The sequence below is a fragment of the Nestor notabilis genome, unplaced genomic scaffold (assembly GCF_000696875.1).
Source record: "Nestor notabilis isolate BGI_N333 unplaced genomic scaffold, ASM69687v1 scaffold16704, whole genome shotgun sequence".
In the NCBI taxonomy this organism is placed as follows: Eukaryota; Metazoa; Chordata; class Aves; order Psittaciformes; family Psittacidae; genus Nestor; species Nestor notabilis.
In genome coordinates this window covers 8806-24328 of record NW_009926184.1, presented here as the reverse complement: position 1 = coordinate 24328, position 15523 = coordinate 8806, and the positions used below count along the sequence as shown (strand labels likewise).

The 15523-nt window shown below is 37.7% G+C and overlaps 1 protein-coding gene across 1 annotated transcript; it reads right to left on the bottom strand.

The window, feature by feature from the left end:
• Positions 1–383: 383 nt before the first annotated feature.
• On the bottom strand, positions 384–15017 carry LOC104404882 (dual specificity tyrosine-phosphorylation-regulated kinase 1A-like; the record flags this gene model as incomplete). Its single annotated transcript, XM_010013416.1, has 5 exons — positions 14891–15017; positions 12040–12249; positions 2258–2388; positions 1242–1430; positions 384–531 (listed from the first exon to the last, which is right to left on the bottom strand). Coding segments are annotated over exons 1-5 (805 nt in total), but the record flags the coding sequence as incomplete, so codon positions are not given.
• Between the last annotated feature and the right edge of the window lie 506 nt (positions 15018–15523).

The window sequence follows — 15523 nt, the reverse complement described above, 5'->3', positions numbered from 1 at the left end:
ATAATAAATAACAACAATAATAAGATATATTCAAAGTAGTGAAAGTGATTGAAACTACCACAGATCATAGCTTCTGTGGAAAAGCTGGTCCATAGCAACTTCTTCAGGTGTCCATATCAACAACTGGAAAAAGAAAATACTACAAAAGATCTCAACGCTACAAAGTAACAAGTCTGTTATCCCAAATATTTTTATGTATTCCTCTTCCGGATCTTGTCCTGTTGCAAAGCAAACTAGAAAATTTGCACCAATAATAATATTAATAATTTTAAAAGTTGTATTACTTGTTTTGTTTCTTTAGCACCAGAAGCAACCTACACTATACAGCAAGACTAAAGCACACATAATTTGAGAAAACAAAAAAATAAGAACTATTCAAATACCTATATAGTACTTCATCTCTGTGTCATGTTTGTTCATAAGCTCAAGCAGTCGCACTTCAATCTGGGCCTGGTTTAAGAAAGCCTTCTTGTTTTTTATTATTTTGATAGCCACCCACTCCTGTTCCACTCGATCATAAGCCTTTACAACCTGAAAGAGAAAAGTCATATACATCGGTAAAATCTCTCAGGTTTTCAAAATAAAGCAAAACTCACTTTGCTTTCTGAATTCAGAGAAACCATTTTTAGAACTTTTGTTCTTGCTAGTTAAATTTCTTTTATTTCTTCTCCTACTTGATACTACAGTAAAGCCATAATAAATTACGTGATAATCGCAGTGATGTCACAAAATAGAACTGAGGCTCCACTGAGATTCATTGACGCAAGCATTATGTCCAAATGCAATTATCAAATCATCAAACACAATACTGCAAAACAACTGGCAAAATCTGAGAAAAACTAGCAAAAGGAACAAAAGAAAAGTTGCATCCTGCTTCCAGCCTTTTTCTCAAGCATTGGCCACAGCTACGAACAGTCAAAACAAATGTTAGTAAGTAACATTTATAATAGGTAATCCCTAGCACTAGGCTATTGTTTTAATTTAAAACTCCAAACCGAACAGCTAAAAATGTGAACTGATAGAAAAAGGGTGAGGAGTTGCTCACTGAAAATGCTTTACCAGATATACATAATGAAGTATATTCAAATGTTATCTGTAATAACAAGAACCAGCACAAAATGTGTCTCCAGCAGGCACTCCGTGTAATAGGATTAAGAGTTTGATTTCAAAACGAACAGGAACAGCACTTCAAATGAAATGCATTCACATGAATTACAGGTTGCTCAGCTGATACACATTACCTGTCCAAAGGATCCTTTGCCTATTAAAGAGTCAATTTCATAACGATCCATCCACTTCTCCCCATTTTTTACAATATAGTCATAGTTGTCATCATCATAGCCATCATTGTAAACTTTTCTCTCCTTTTTGTGACTGGAATCTTCTCCTTGGCCCTGCTGATGCCGCCGTTTTTTTTTTGCATAGTAAACCTAAATGTGAAAAGTATGTTACTTAAGGGCACTTTTTACAACATTGGCACAACAAAGAATAGGATAAGCTTTTATAATTATCATACCTAATCCTGTGATTTTAAAATGCAACATCTACTACTGGAAAAACAATCTTCTCCTGCTACCTGTCTATTTGAACTCAAGACATAATACCAAAGCAAAGTCCTGATGAATAATTTTAAAACTCAGAAAGGAGATCTAAATAAAGATCAGTGTACTAAGAACACTGATCCCTAGAGTTCGTAAGTGCAAAAAGAAAAGATACATATTCACACAGCAAAATTAAAATCTCTAAGTAGCCTGGAAATGAGTTATCAGTTGCTTTTCCACAAGACTGGCAAAGAATTCCAAGGACATCGGTAATCACTGCAGAATTCCCTTCACATTCCCTACAATTTCCAAGGAGTTAGAAACTATATTAATCCCACCATTTTTATACTTTACATTTGCCAATAATGTTTAATTATTTGGGGTATTTAACTTTAATATTTTTCTTACAAGTCCTTAGACACATTCATAAAGGTTTATAACATGAGCTAGAAGAGTATTTCCTTATCATGCAACAGAAAAACTCAGCATTTGTTTATAAAACAAGGGAAGACAAATTCAAGGATAAAATATTTCCTATGTGCTGGACAGAAAGCAGGATAATAATGACTTCAGCGATCTCCAATGAGATGTGAACACAGAGAAAGCTTGATTTCCTTATGTCTTCATGAGATAATTCACAGAAAATATATTTAATGATGTATTGTAAGCAAAACCTTCATATCGATACACATTACAAAAATAGCTGGAGACATTACCTCATTAATATGCTTGTATGTTTTGATCAAATCTACGGAGAGTTTCCTCAACGGAGCAGTGGCTGGATCTCGGAAAGTTTGGGGCATCCGCCTCTGTAATATGACCATATCATAATTTAGAAAACAATACTCTTCACAGAAATGAGTTATTTCATTGCAACATTTCTTCTTCAAGCTAACATTAAAAAAAGAAAAACTAATACAGGAATCAAAAGAAATTAACAGTTACTTTTTAATGTATTTAGTTAGTAAAAAAGAAAGAAATCCCAAGATTCCTGTCTCTCCTCCATTACGCCTGACAGGCTTAATCTCAATAAACAGTTTTTCTCTTGGTTAAAAATACAACTCTCTTGTTGAAAATCTTGCTGACACTACTCCTCTATCTCATGACTGATACATGAACTGTAACCATATTTCATGTATGGCTGCATCAAAACCACAAACAGAAGTTAACAGTAATAACTACGGCAGAACTGTGGCAGTTTGCCACATTTAAACTATATGAAATTCCAAATCAAAACACCTCGGGCCTACCGTGCTCTATAATATCAAGGCCTAAATCTAAATCTAAGACCCAAAGAAAATCTGAAGAAATCTAAAGAATGCACATGAACACTATACCTACTTCCAAAGGTTTAAAACAACACCCCTGAAGAGGTAGTTATGTTCCTCATCTGTGTTTCCTACAATTGACTATGTTAGAAGAAAGTATCTTCAATAGCACGCTATTTTTTTAGTTGTTTTCCTGAAGAAACAAGACTTGTGTGTGATAAAGCTGCTGGTGTGCTTCTTTTTCTTTGCACACATATGCCATGTAATTTCTGCATCTACCAAGCAACTTCTATTTCTCCATAAGATTTGTTTGAAATCTCAGAAGATAAAGTTCCTGAAAAGATAAAGTTCCATGTGGCAAGCTGGAGGCGAGTAGCAGACCCAGTAAAGAGAAGGCAGAAACCATTTCGTTTGGCTAAACCTGACTACCTCCTCAGAGGATGCTTTACTTAACAGCACAACTGTAGTATCAGACAACTCCTCTGTCTCACCCAGTGTCAGGGATGGGGAGGGGTGGGGATGTGGGGACAGTGGGGAGCTAGGAGACAGAGGTGAGGTTAGTGTGACTGGTCCCCTAGCCTACATCTTTATTCCCTCTCTTCCCAATGACAGAAAACCACACGGCATGTTTAATCAATTCCACTAGAGAAAAGCTTGCTTCATTCACTGTGAGGGTGGTGAGACACTGGAACAGATTGTCCAGAGAAGCTGTGGCTGCCCCATCCCTGGCCGGGTTCAAGGACCGGCTGAATGGGGCTTGGAGCAACCTGGTCTAGTGGAAAGTGTCTCTGCCCATGGCAGGGGTTTGGAACTAGATGATCTTTAAGGTCCCTTCTAAACAAAACCATGCTATGATTCTATGTATGGTAGAACTTCCTCTATTTCTTTACTCACTATTAAGAGGGTTAGGTAACTGAGCACTACCACATTCTGCCTTACAGCTCTCATCTCATGCCATCAAATATGCTGACACTCCTAACTCTTCACTTCTAAATGTTTCATCTTATCTGCTGCCCCCTCCTACAGCCAAATACTGATATGCAACCTCCTACAAAGCTGAGGAAAAATCATAAACCATCAACAAAGATAATGAAACTGATGTTTATATTAGCATTGCTGAACTAATTAATCAACCAGAAGAGTGTAATTGCTCCTCTGTCTTTTATGGTGTCACTTAGTACGTACGAAAGTGGCTGTGCAAATACCTCTTTTGTTGGTGGGGTTTTTTTCCCCTTTTTCTGCTTAATGACCAATTAAAAAAAAAAAAAAAAACACAATGAAGTGACCCAAAGTAGTTCTTACAAACAGAAGCAATAAAAAAATTGTGCTTCTGAAACTGGACGTGGACTCAGGTACCCAAGCAACCATACTAGAAAGCTAAACTCACGCTCTCCTCCAGTGGAAGCACAGACCGCATGGGGGTAAAAAGCTAAAGCAGCGAGCAAGACAGAGGATGAACAAGTGATAGAGCTAAAGACAGAGGGGGAAGGCAAGACACCTGCAGTCAGCTTACTGCATCTGTGTGAAGCTGAGACTCCCAACAGGTACAAAGCCAAATGCTCCCGGGCAATACCAATTCAAAGCTTTGATGCATCCTTCTCCATATACGCCCATATAACATTTTTACACCCCTACAAAACTGCTGACTTGTGGTCTTTTAGATTAGAGAATGTTTCTCAGACACAACATGATACAGTTAAACTTCCCTCCATGAATTCTAATCCAAGTCATGCCCTAGGTATCTGTTCCTGTCAATTCACCTTTGGATGTGACCACTGCCATCAATTTCCCCCAAACACATTTACTAAATTCATTTCTTGATTCTTTTATTATTACAAGTATGGCCATTTCGTAAACATCAGGGAAGTCTGTTTTAAAGTTTCATAACAAACTAATTGACATTTACAAAACATTTTTGTTTCTTCTTTCATCTGTTACCTGTCAAACAAATGTGAACCATTAAACAAATCATACCTAAACCTGATCTCTTTTGGTTCTCTCCCACAGCACTAAACAGCATCTCGTCCTAATCCCAACTGTCACTGTTAAAGGCTTTTCATATGCAAGTATTTCCCTTAAATTTCTTAATCTGACTTAAAGAGATTATTGGGACATTGGTAGATTTTGCTGGTAGAAGAAACCATGCTGCAGTGCACCAGTACTGGGAGGGACCAGTCTCCACCCTAGGCTGACATGACCAGCACAGGGTGTCTGTTACACAGGCTGCAAGTTTTCAGGAAAGAGTCTCAGTGTGGAGTAACTCCATTGCTTGGATCAACTACTCAGACATCAGGTTGCTCTGATTTGGAAATTCAATTTGTAGGACAAGCATTCATGTTTATTTTCCAATTTGTAAGTGAAATTTGTCTGCCTACTTAAAAAAAAAAACATTCTAATTTAAACTCTGAAATAAGCAGCCTGGTAAAAAAATAAAAATAAAAAAAAAATGTGCTGCTGTTCCCTAATCCGAAGTACTCAAAGTTCTCCAGGCTACCCCTATGTTGCTTGCAGCCAGTACCTTGTTTGAAAACTGTGCTTTTAATTATGCATTTACACACACACATTTCTGAAGACACACTTTATAACCTGTACAAACTTTTTTAACGGGTACTATTTTGCTCTCCTGGGTTCATAAAGTTTTGGGTGGGGGAAAAGAAAGAACTGACCTTTCCTTCCTCCCCCTGTTATATCGCAAAATTTGTAACATTCTCCTGTTTTTCCAAGATCCTTTAGAAGTCTCTTGTTCCTTTCTTCCAGGTGGAAGACGATGGAACAAAGTGGTCATTACCCATTTTATACGTTAACACACTCAAATTCTTTATCACTGGGGTTATGCTGATTTCCCTCTTGGCTTCAAAGAAAGCTCAACCACAACAGGGGAAATAAAAAGGTGTGTGTCTGGGGGAATTGAAAGAAGAAGAAAAATCCTACTGCACAAGCTTCAGTCTCTATCTGGTGGCCAGACAGCAACACTGCAACCTCAGATTTTCCTAAAGATATGCTTGTATTTCAAGAGTGAGAGACAAGAAACTACTTTCCTTACAATTATATATGACAGTAAATACCCATCACATTCTGACTGGTCCACACTTAGGCCTCAGAGGAAACAGCACAGTTACCTGGGATGGTACCATGATGAAGGTTACGAGTGAAGAACTGAAATTTGATTTTCTCACCTATTAACCACACAGCACATAGTGCTGAGAAGCAACCTGTAACTAGTATAAACAAAGAAGAATCAAATAAACAGAAAAAAGGGCAATCAACAGCCCATTCAACTCATTTGAAAATGTGTTTTAAGGTAACCATTACTTTAACTCAGGTATATTATTTTAACTAGCAGAGTCGATGCAGTTTAATGACTGAAGAAATAGACAACAAACATATTTCTCTCTCTTTTGATACACTTCATTATCTAAAAACCAGATGGCACTGTTCCTTACTAAATGCATTTTACTTTGACTACAGGAAATTCTAAGCACATATATATTCTGTTAATGGAATGCTTTAATTCAGGTTTTATTTTTAAAAAGAAAGATCTATCACCACCTACATTCATTAAAAAAAAAAAAAGAAATTCTGCTTGCATACAGTACATGTTCCATATTACAAACAGAATAAATAATGAAGATTTTACACCGTAAGGGTAACTTTTATCAAGAATGAAGTTGCAATAATCTACTTAATAGACTTCCATATTGAAGAACTAAATGGACCAAACTCATCTCCTATGTCCCTTGCTATTCAAAACCCTTCTTGCGTCACAATAATATAGGATAGGAAGTCAACACTAATTCCATATGGTGGTGAGCAGCCACATAATAGATGATGTCTCCAGAGGGTCAACAAAACAGATGTTTAGTTTCTATAACCACAAGCCACAGTAACACTTCCCATAATACACAGTTAACTTCAGATTTTCAGAAAAATGGCCAACGAGAAAAAAGCATCTGTGCCAGAGAACAAAAGATAAATCCAGGACTATTCTTCAAACTAACTGTTCTCAGAGCCAGAACTGCATGGAGGTAGGGACAGAATTTCAGTCCAATCATTTTAATCACTGCCTTGTGTTCTATGAATATTTCCCTCCTAGCCCAGCTTCCTTCCCCAAATAAATAAGGTTGCTGAATAAAAGTAAGAAAGAGGCAAGTTTAAAATTAAATAAATAAACAAAAATAGCAAAAAAAAGAAGGGTCATCTGCCAAGATTTTATCCTATCTGATTCAGCCTAATTATTTTAAAAAGGAGTAGTGGAGAGTAAGACAAAGGGAATGAAAAACCCCACTCTGAAATTCTTATTGCCAGAGGATATATATACTTTTCTAAAAAATATCTGAAACAGATGGAAAGTGAAAGAAATACTTTTACTGAAATGAATTGCATGCTTACATTCACAGCAGACACTGGTGAAGTCTGACCATCACTAATAATAATGTTGCTGATTAGGTAGCTGTAGTAACTGAACTGAAGGATTTGCTACTGCCTGCTACAACACATTGACTTTGCAATCAATAAAATCTCTGGCCAGCATCTGGCCAGTAAAACCTAGAATTCTGCAGGTGATAAATGATCTTAGATACATACAGAGATAGATGTTTAGCAGTCAGTCTGACCTTTGAATTGCAGGTACTTTGTGAAAGCTAAATTGCTGGAATTTGTTACCAAAATCTGGCCAGGAATCTCACCTCAACTTCTTTATTAGGTAAATCAATTCTCTAGCCTTTTGTACTTAACTTAAAAAAGTGTCAGACAGTCTGAGTTTCCAAGATGAACACCAGCAGAGCCCAAAAGAAATGCTTGTTTGAAGTTGTGAAAACTTTTAAGCTCTTATCTTATATTCACATCAGGCCACGGTGAACTCTCAAGATGCAAACAGTTGAAACTGGACAAAGAAATATTACTGTTTGTTACTGCTAAAGGAGAAAGGTCCCACAGATCTCATCTTTTCTACTCACTACAGGCCACATGCTCTTACTGCTTTCCTGAAACTGTCTGACACTCATCAGAGAGGTAAGACCACACAATGAAGAGCAGGACCCCATCCTGCCAGCAGGCTCAGCACTTGGTGAATCACAGACTTAAAGTAAACACAATCCAGCAGTTTTCAGGAAACAAAAGCCTTAAACCTAACTACTGAAGAAAAAATAAAAATAATAAAAAAGGACAGAGCTGGAAGTTTTTAACTGTAATTTAAGACCTCATAACTAAGTGAAAAACAAAGTAATCATCTGGCCAGCTTTTAAGTATCTTCCCAGTATTTGTTCCTTGCCAATGATGAGATGAGGTTTTGGTGACCGTAGCCATAAAGCAATAGGTGCAAGAGAATATTATGTAAATAATATTTTAAGGGTAACGTGTAATATAAATACACATAATTTATACAACTTTAATATAAATTGTCATTGCTGTTTCCTGAGCTTTAATCTGCAATTGTGAGTGATTCATAAAATACCAGAATATGGTCTGCAAGCCATTAAAAATAAAAAAACCAAGCAGGACAGAGCAGGAATAAAAACAATAAATTAACATTCAAGGCCCAGCTTCCCCATTATTTGGTTATGAATGAAAATCATTACAGGAACTTGAACAAGACAACACTCCTCCAAAAAGGGAGTCAGTCCTCACTAAAAAGAAAGCCACAAAAATAACCTGAAAAAACATACTAGGGCAGATCATCTTTGCTATTTATTAAAATGACATTGTTTACAGAAAATGCTGCTGTTCTACATGCTAAAACTTAACAGCTCCTCTTAGCAATTGACAAGCAGTATCCTTGTGTATCTTACTTCAGCCTAAAGAAATTTACTTTCAGAAAGGAACTACTTGCTATCTATTCTTCCTATAAAACTCCAGCATCCCAAAAGCTGACATTTCATCCTGGCTTTTATTTTCAAACAAATCACTTTTGCCTGGCTTTGGACAAAATACTCTGTTTCAAAGTTCAGCAAAAGTAACAAATGAGAAAGTAACCTTTCTAGCATTTGTATTCTCAGCTCCTTCGATGGGAGATCCACTCTAAGATAGTAAGTTTAATAACTTGCTGCTCAGCAAGTTATTAAACAGCGGAGAGTCTACTGAACGATGGAATATTGAGAAGAGGAGGAGAGGCTGGCTTTCCTAGCCAAAGGCGGTTTGCCGAAGCAGAGCACCGCCTTGCAACGAGGCAGGCAATGCAGTGCAGCGCTCTGGCCGGCAGATGGTGGCTGGAGCTCGGGAAAGAATTTTGCCTGGCGCTCCCGGCATAACGACCGCCAACCCCGGGAGCCTCCCTGCCCGCTTCACTGACCCACCGTCCGGCCACTGAATCGACAAGGAGCACTCTCGGGAGCAAAGGGGCTGGCGACTCGCTGCTAATCAACTGTTGGACGCTTGCACCCTACCAATGGGCTACTTCTACACTGTGGAAACCAGTGGCACCGAAGATGACCCAATGGTCTAAGTTGCTGATGACCACCACTGCACTAGGAAATCTGAGAAACTGAAGCTCAGAGACCTAACTTCTTGTCTGTTTGGATGCAAAGCACTGCATTAAAAGGACCTACCCTTTAAGAATTGCACTTCTTGCATCCACCAAAAGTTACCTTTTTCCTCCTCCCGGTTTTCATGGCTATATTAGATAAATCTATAAAGCTTTCTACAACAGACATTCAGCCCATTCTTTTTTGCTGCCCCAGTTAAAAACATGATCTTAAATTATATATACTTGAAAACACAGGAGTATGTCACCTTATGTGACTGAAGAGAGGTTGCCATTACTAAAAGTTTAGTTTGATGTCAGAAGCTTTAGTAAACAGAGAAGCACGTAAGGGAAAGAGCTAGTGGTGAGGTTCCAACAGAGGAATAAACCAACTGCATGAGGACAGCTCAGAAAATGATCTCTGCAAGAATTTTTCAAAACTGACGTATACAGGACAGAACTGCTTTTATCAAGGACAAGTTGCAGCACATTCAAGGCAATACCCTGAATAAAAAGGATTCCTGTAGAAATGTCATAAAGAAAGAATCTGTAAGATGTATGTATCATTTAGACATGAAAACCGAGACGGTATGCAGATTACAGCTGGAGTGGAAGGTAAGATGGTAGTCCACAGCAATGGCGAAATGGAACACAGAACAAAGCCTTCAACAATAGAGGGTCATGTCTTTTATAAGAAGAAAAACTGTAAGAGTTATGTTTTAATCAAGATGAACTAGAGCTGACAAAAGGGCTATTGAAAGAGAAAGAATAAGAAAAAGTTTTTGCACAGAGACAAGGACTAGAGCAGATGATCTGACTTTCTACCATAGAGATGTTAGCTGTATTTGGTTTTGCAGATCAGATTAACCTGTGCAGAGGCAAAAAGCCATTGAGACTCCCCAGCAGAGGCTCATACAGAACCTCCATACCAGCCTGGAGAACTCTTTACGGGCCTTGCTGATGGGAAAAGCACAAGAACTCAAAGGAGGAAAGAGTCACTTAAGCCAGAAGACTTCAAAAAGTTGACCACCACCAAAGTCAAGGGTCCTGAAAGCAGCTCACAAAGGATGAAGGAATAACAATTCTGAGCTGCGTAGGCAGAGAACTATTAAGACTGCAACACAATTACAGTAAAATAAGAAGACAGAAGCTATAATGCAGAAAAAACAAAACAGAACTGGAAAAGACTTAGTGGTGCAAAGACAGCTTGATTGCCGTTATCAAGGTGGCCAGCTGATCATTTCCTCATATGGATAACTTCCCAGATCCAACCACAGCTTTTTCGCTACAGTCACATCCTCATTTCAGTGGGTTGCCTTCTTTGGTCAACAACTCTTGGCTACTCTCCAAAAACTATTCTTCAGCTTTCTATTATTCAGCTACCATTTTAAAGTCATTGTGACAACAAACAGCAATGGATGGTGTTATGTCCTGAAGTTCCTTGATTTTGCTGTTTGGTTTGAAAACACGAACAACTAAGCACTGATGTACACTAAAGCTCACAAACGCAATGCCAGATCATAGTGCTCAGGTAAGCACCTTGAAGGGTTTAAGGAACACAGTAACTTTTCTTAACTGGCTAACTGATTCCCTAACCTCATTCTGGAGGTTTTAGGGAACCTTTAACCTAAAAAAAGTCACACAAAATACCTCTGTAGATTTCTCAAGCTAAATACTAGTATATATGAGCAAATTCACTCTTCCCACTGAGTGGCTCTCATGAAAGCAAAAAGCTTTCTTTGCCAGCCTTCACAGAGCCCTCCCTAGTCATTACAGATCTCCAAATCCTAGTATCAAATATCCTGGTACTTAGTTTGACCATTCTCATCCTCTCTAATCCTTCCCTCTTTCTGCGTAAGTGCCCTCCTATAGAGCAATACCAACAGAGTATCTCTTGGTGGTACTGTAGATTTATCTACTGAAGCCATCTGGAATACAAGGAATAGACCTGAATCTGCTAGCAGCAAAGGCATCACTCTCCATCCTCTTTAAGTGGAACATGCCTTATCAGCCTGCACCAAATTTTGAAGCTCTGACTTAGAAACTTCTGGATTTTAAAGCTTTGAAATGTATCTGACTTCACATCTTCACAACTGAGCTGTGCCATTTTTAAGAAAGCAACAGAATAATCTTGTACACAGGACAATACTACTTCAGCAGTTCTAGCAAAAAAAAAAGCAGCACAGAAGAAACGCTAATCCTGACAGCTCAAAAGCATCCATGATCACCATAATCCCTGTGTTCATTTTACCTCCTTGCAATACTAAGAGTAAATTAGTAGTAGTAAAACCCCTATGATCACATAGCTTCAGATTTTGCTTTTTCTTTCAAATACGGCTTATCTTCCTTAATAAAATATTCTATTTCAAATACACTAAACAGTGACTCTGCTTTGAAACACTGTCCATTAGAGTAAGTAATAAACAATCACATTCTAACATCAAACAGTCCTAAAAGAAAAAGCAACCTACCAAAAAATATTATTAAACTCTCTTTCCAACTTTCCATTTGGACTACCTTTCTCCCCTCTCATTTAAAAAATGTTAGAAGTAGAATAATCACAATAAATATGGACCAGAAACTTATTCATCCATCCATCCTTGAAGAGTCAAGACTTAATTAGTTTTTTTTAAAAAACAAAACCAAAAACCAAACATAAAAAAATGCACCAAAACAAACCACAAAAATATATGCCCTGATCCTGTAACTTGTAAGTATATAATGTATTTAGAGAAAGAAATGTTACATCTGAAATTACTTTTTTTGTTATCACTTACCTGGTTTGTTAACGTTAGAGGTTGCTGAATCTGGTCAGCATATGATAAGGCAGAAACCTGTTGGTCATTTATGTTCTGCTGACGACGATCACTGTACTGCTGATGCGAATGGGACATCTGTCCAGCCATCTGAAGGCCAGCAGCATGGAATGAAAACGATGGTGCAAGCCGAACAGATGAAGGTTTGCATGCTGAAGTCTCTCCTCCTGCAAAGACAATGGGAGTTTTTAATGAAGTTAATGGCTTGAAAATACCTACCTCATCAGCCTCCCTCTCCTAGCTTACAGAGCTTATAAACACTAATAGTCTCACTGTTTCAACATACCCAAGTTTTCATGCACAACAAATCCAGAAATCATCCTCATGTAAATATTACCTAGCTGAAATGCTTCTTCCCATTTCATTGTGATTATTTATTAATCATTTATTCCTATTTATCCCTTTCCTAACATCTGTGTCATAACTCAGAATTTGAATCTTTTCAAAGGTAAGTATTTTGTGGATGGATTCCATTAAAGCCAGAAAAAACACACAAGTTCCGCCTTTCAAGGTTGCTCACAGCAACTTTCTGGAATGCCTGTACCAAAAGAAAAGAAAAGCTGGTGCCTAGCCTCAGCAGCTCACCTTCCCTGGCCTCAAATGTTTGTCTTCCAACAAACTGCTTAGCTCGCTAGCCTCCACTGCCTACATTTTTAACTTCCACCTTTCTTCCAACGCACACTGTACTCCTAACTCAGCTTCTTGACTCCTACTGCTGAGTTTTATCAAGCTACAGGTAGCAAGCCCTGTTAACTTGAATTAATTCCTTTTTGGGAAGGTGATATTAGACTGCAAGAAGCAACTTCAAAGTAAGAGACAAACAAAACACTTGGTGCCAAGTTGCAGAAGAACGGCAAACAATATAGCCATAGTACTAGATTCCATGACATCCTGAAAAATGCCAAATTCCACAGGCACAGAATCTGCCGCTAACTGGGACAGATCCTGCACCTTTCAGCTCTTGTTTCAGACATCTGTCAGATGACATTTCATTGGTTCATAGTCTACTTGTATCTTCATTTCTCCTCTAACAGTGGAGGACAGAGTAAAGTTCAATTTGGTTTTGTTCGTTAGTGGAAGTTTAGCCCATTCCACATTTAACATACATCCTGTTGGCTTTTGATAACTATCCCAGAGGGAGGACATTCTCTACATGGTTGCCATGCTGGTACAACGTAAGACAGAGCAGGATGGGACAAGCAGTCAGGAACACTGAATCCAACACTGCCACTGAAGGAATACATGCGGAATGAGAAGCTGAAATCTGGAAGCACAGTTACTGATAAAGACTAAATTTAGAATCAAGATGTGAAATAATCAAGCACGTAACCAGCAAGGGAGATCCCCATTTCCTTTATGATCTAAACCTTGCAAGAAAATAAAATCAGCAGAAAACAGAAGATAAACACCACCCATCAATTTAACTTTTGACTTTTCACTATTACATGAAAAGGGCTGAAGTAAAACTGTATGATGAAATACCCACTGACAGACCACTGTTACAATTCAGTACTTCTAAAAGACTAACAGAACAAACTGCTCCAGAAAATGAACTGGTTGCCCACAAGCACCCACATATTTTCACAATATTTCATTAAATCTTCAAACATTTTACTTAAAAGGGAAAAAAAAATAAATAAAGGGGGGAGGGGCAGGGACAGAAAACCCAAACCCAAACCTTCAAGAAATAACTATGATAGATGAAAACTTTTTTTGTGTGTATTATGGTGCCTCTGGTGACATGATGAAGTACCAAGATAACCTTACAGATGGCAAAAAAGAAATTCCTGACCTAAAAACATTAAAAGCTAAGTCAACTTAACACTGCACAGAAAATTACTCTAATTCTTCCATAAAACATCCAGTAAAAACTGCTTTGTGATTTTTAATGCAAATACAGATCCTAGTAAGCTCTGAAACTGTCCTCCAGTATTTAAAGATACAGTGAAAATATCAGTTAAATGTCTGAGTGTAAACTTTAAAAAATACTTGCATCTTTTTTCATGTTTCCAAGTAGCATCTTATGTTCACCTATGAATTGAGCAACAGATTGTTGCCTTCTTTTTGAAATCTAAAATTATGTAATACGAAATTCACAAGTTCACATTTAAATACAGGGGGAAAATATGTGCAAAGATTCTAATGCATCAACTATCTCTCTCAAAGATACCATGGTTCCTTTATGTATTAATACATCTGTCAGATCACGTGGAAACTGTGTGTATATATATTCTCACTACTGTATTTTCTTAATATCTAAACTCCATTTTACTAAACAATTAATCATCCACCTATACAACTTGGTAAATTTCATGTACGTTTACTTTTCAAGACATACTCAACACTCCTGTAAGAATGGGTGAACACATGTAAGACAGTTGCTGGTATGTCTACTTCTTGCTTTTTTAATTTCTGCCTATTTTCTGCTTAACCTGAAAAACAAATAATCTCACTTAGCAACATCATGGTGATTGAAAAGTCAAATCAGTATTTAAACTGAACAGTCAAAAAATACCATTAATTCTAAACTGTTGAGCCACTTACTTTAAAAGTTTTATTTCTCGCCCTTTCTTTTTCACCCCAGGCCACAGTTTCCCAATAGCATACAAGATAGCAAACAAGCTTGGTATCTTAATCAAAATAATTAAAAAAAAATAAAATACTCTGCACTTGCACATGTCCCTAAAAAAGCAGAAAGCTCCCATATATGCACACAGAAATGCCAGTAGCAGGGAGTTCTCATTTACAATTTGACTTCACAGGACTACGAGTATAATTATCCCACAAAAGAACAGTTGTAATACCAACGTTTCAGCTCAACTTGCAACTTTCCACTCTTGCACCCTCTTTCTCTACCAAGCCCACTAGCGGGACTATACGGCTGTAGCTTTCCTGGTCTTCCGAACTGACGATGGTCAGCTAGACCAACCACCATGCCTCAGAAATGAGAGCTTTGTAATTTGTAACAAGGCATCTGGACTGCAGAATCACAATGAAAGCTTCTGTAAGAACCCCAGTTTGACAAATAACTTACTTTATTCATACAACTTTTTTTTTGTTTCTTGAGATTTAGTGTTTGTGCTTAACAAGCCGTTACCTATGTGCTTGGAGGGAAGTCACAGACAACCTATGACGTCAACAGACATAAATCACAACTGTACCCAACAAGAAGCTTGTTCTAAACCATTGCTTTGGTTTCACAGAGCAGCGTTGAATCTCAAAAAAAGGGACATTATTTAACACAAGAGCCTGATCAGAGTCGCATGCAGTGAAGTCTGTTACAAGTAGGTGGATAGAAATTGGCTACCTCATATAGCATGTTCTTATACCAAACAGAATGGCATTTTAATAGTCTTTCTGAAAATGGGGGTATCAACCCTCAATTATGTTAGCAGTAAGCAAGAACTACCTGGGTCAAAAGTTTAGAACTGTAACTACAAG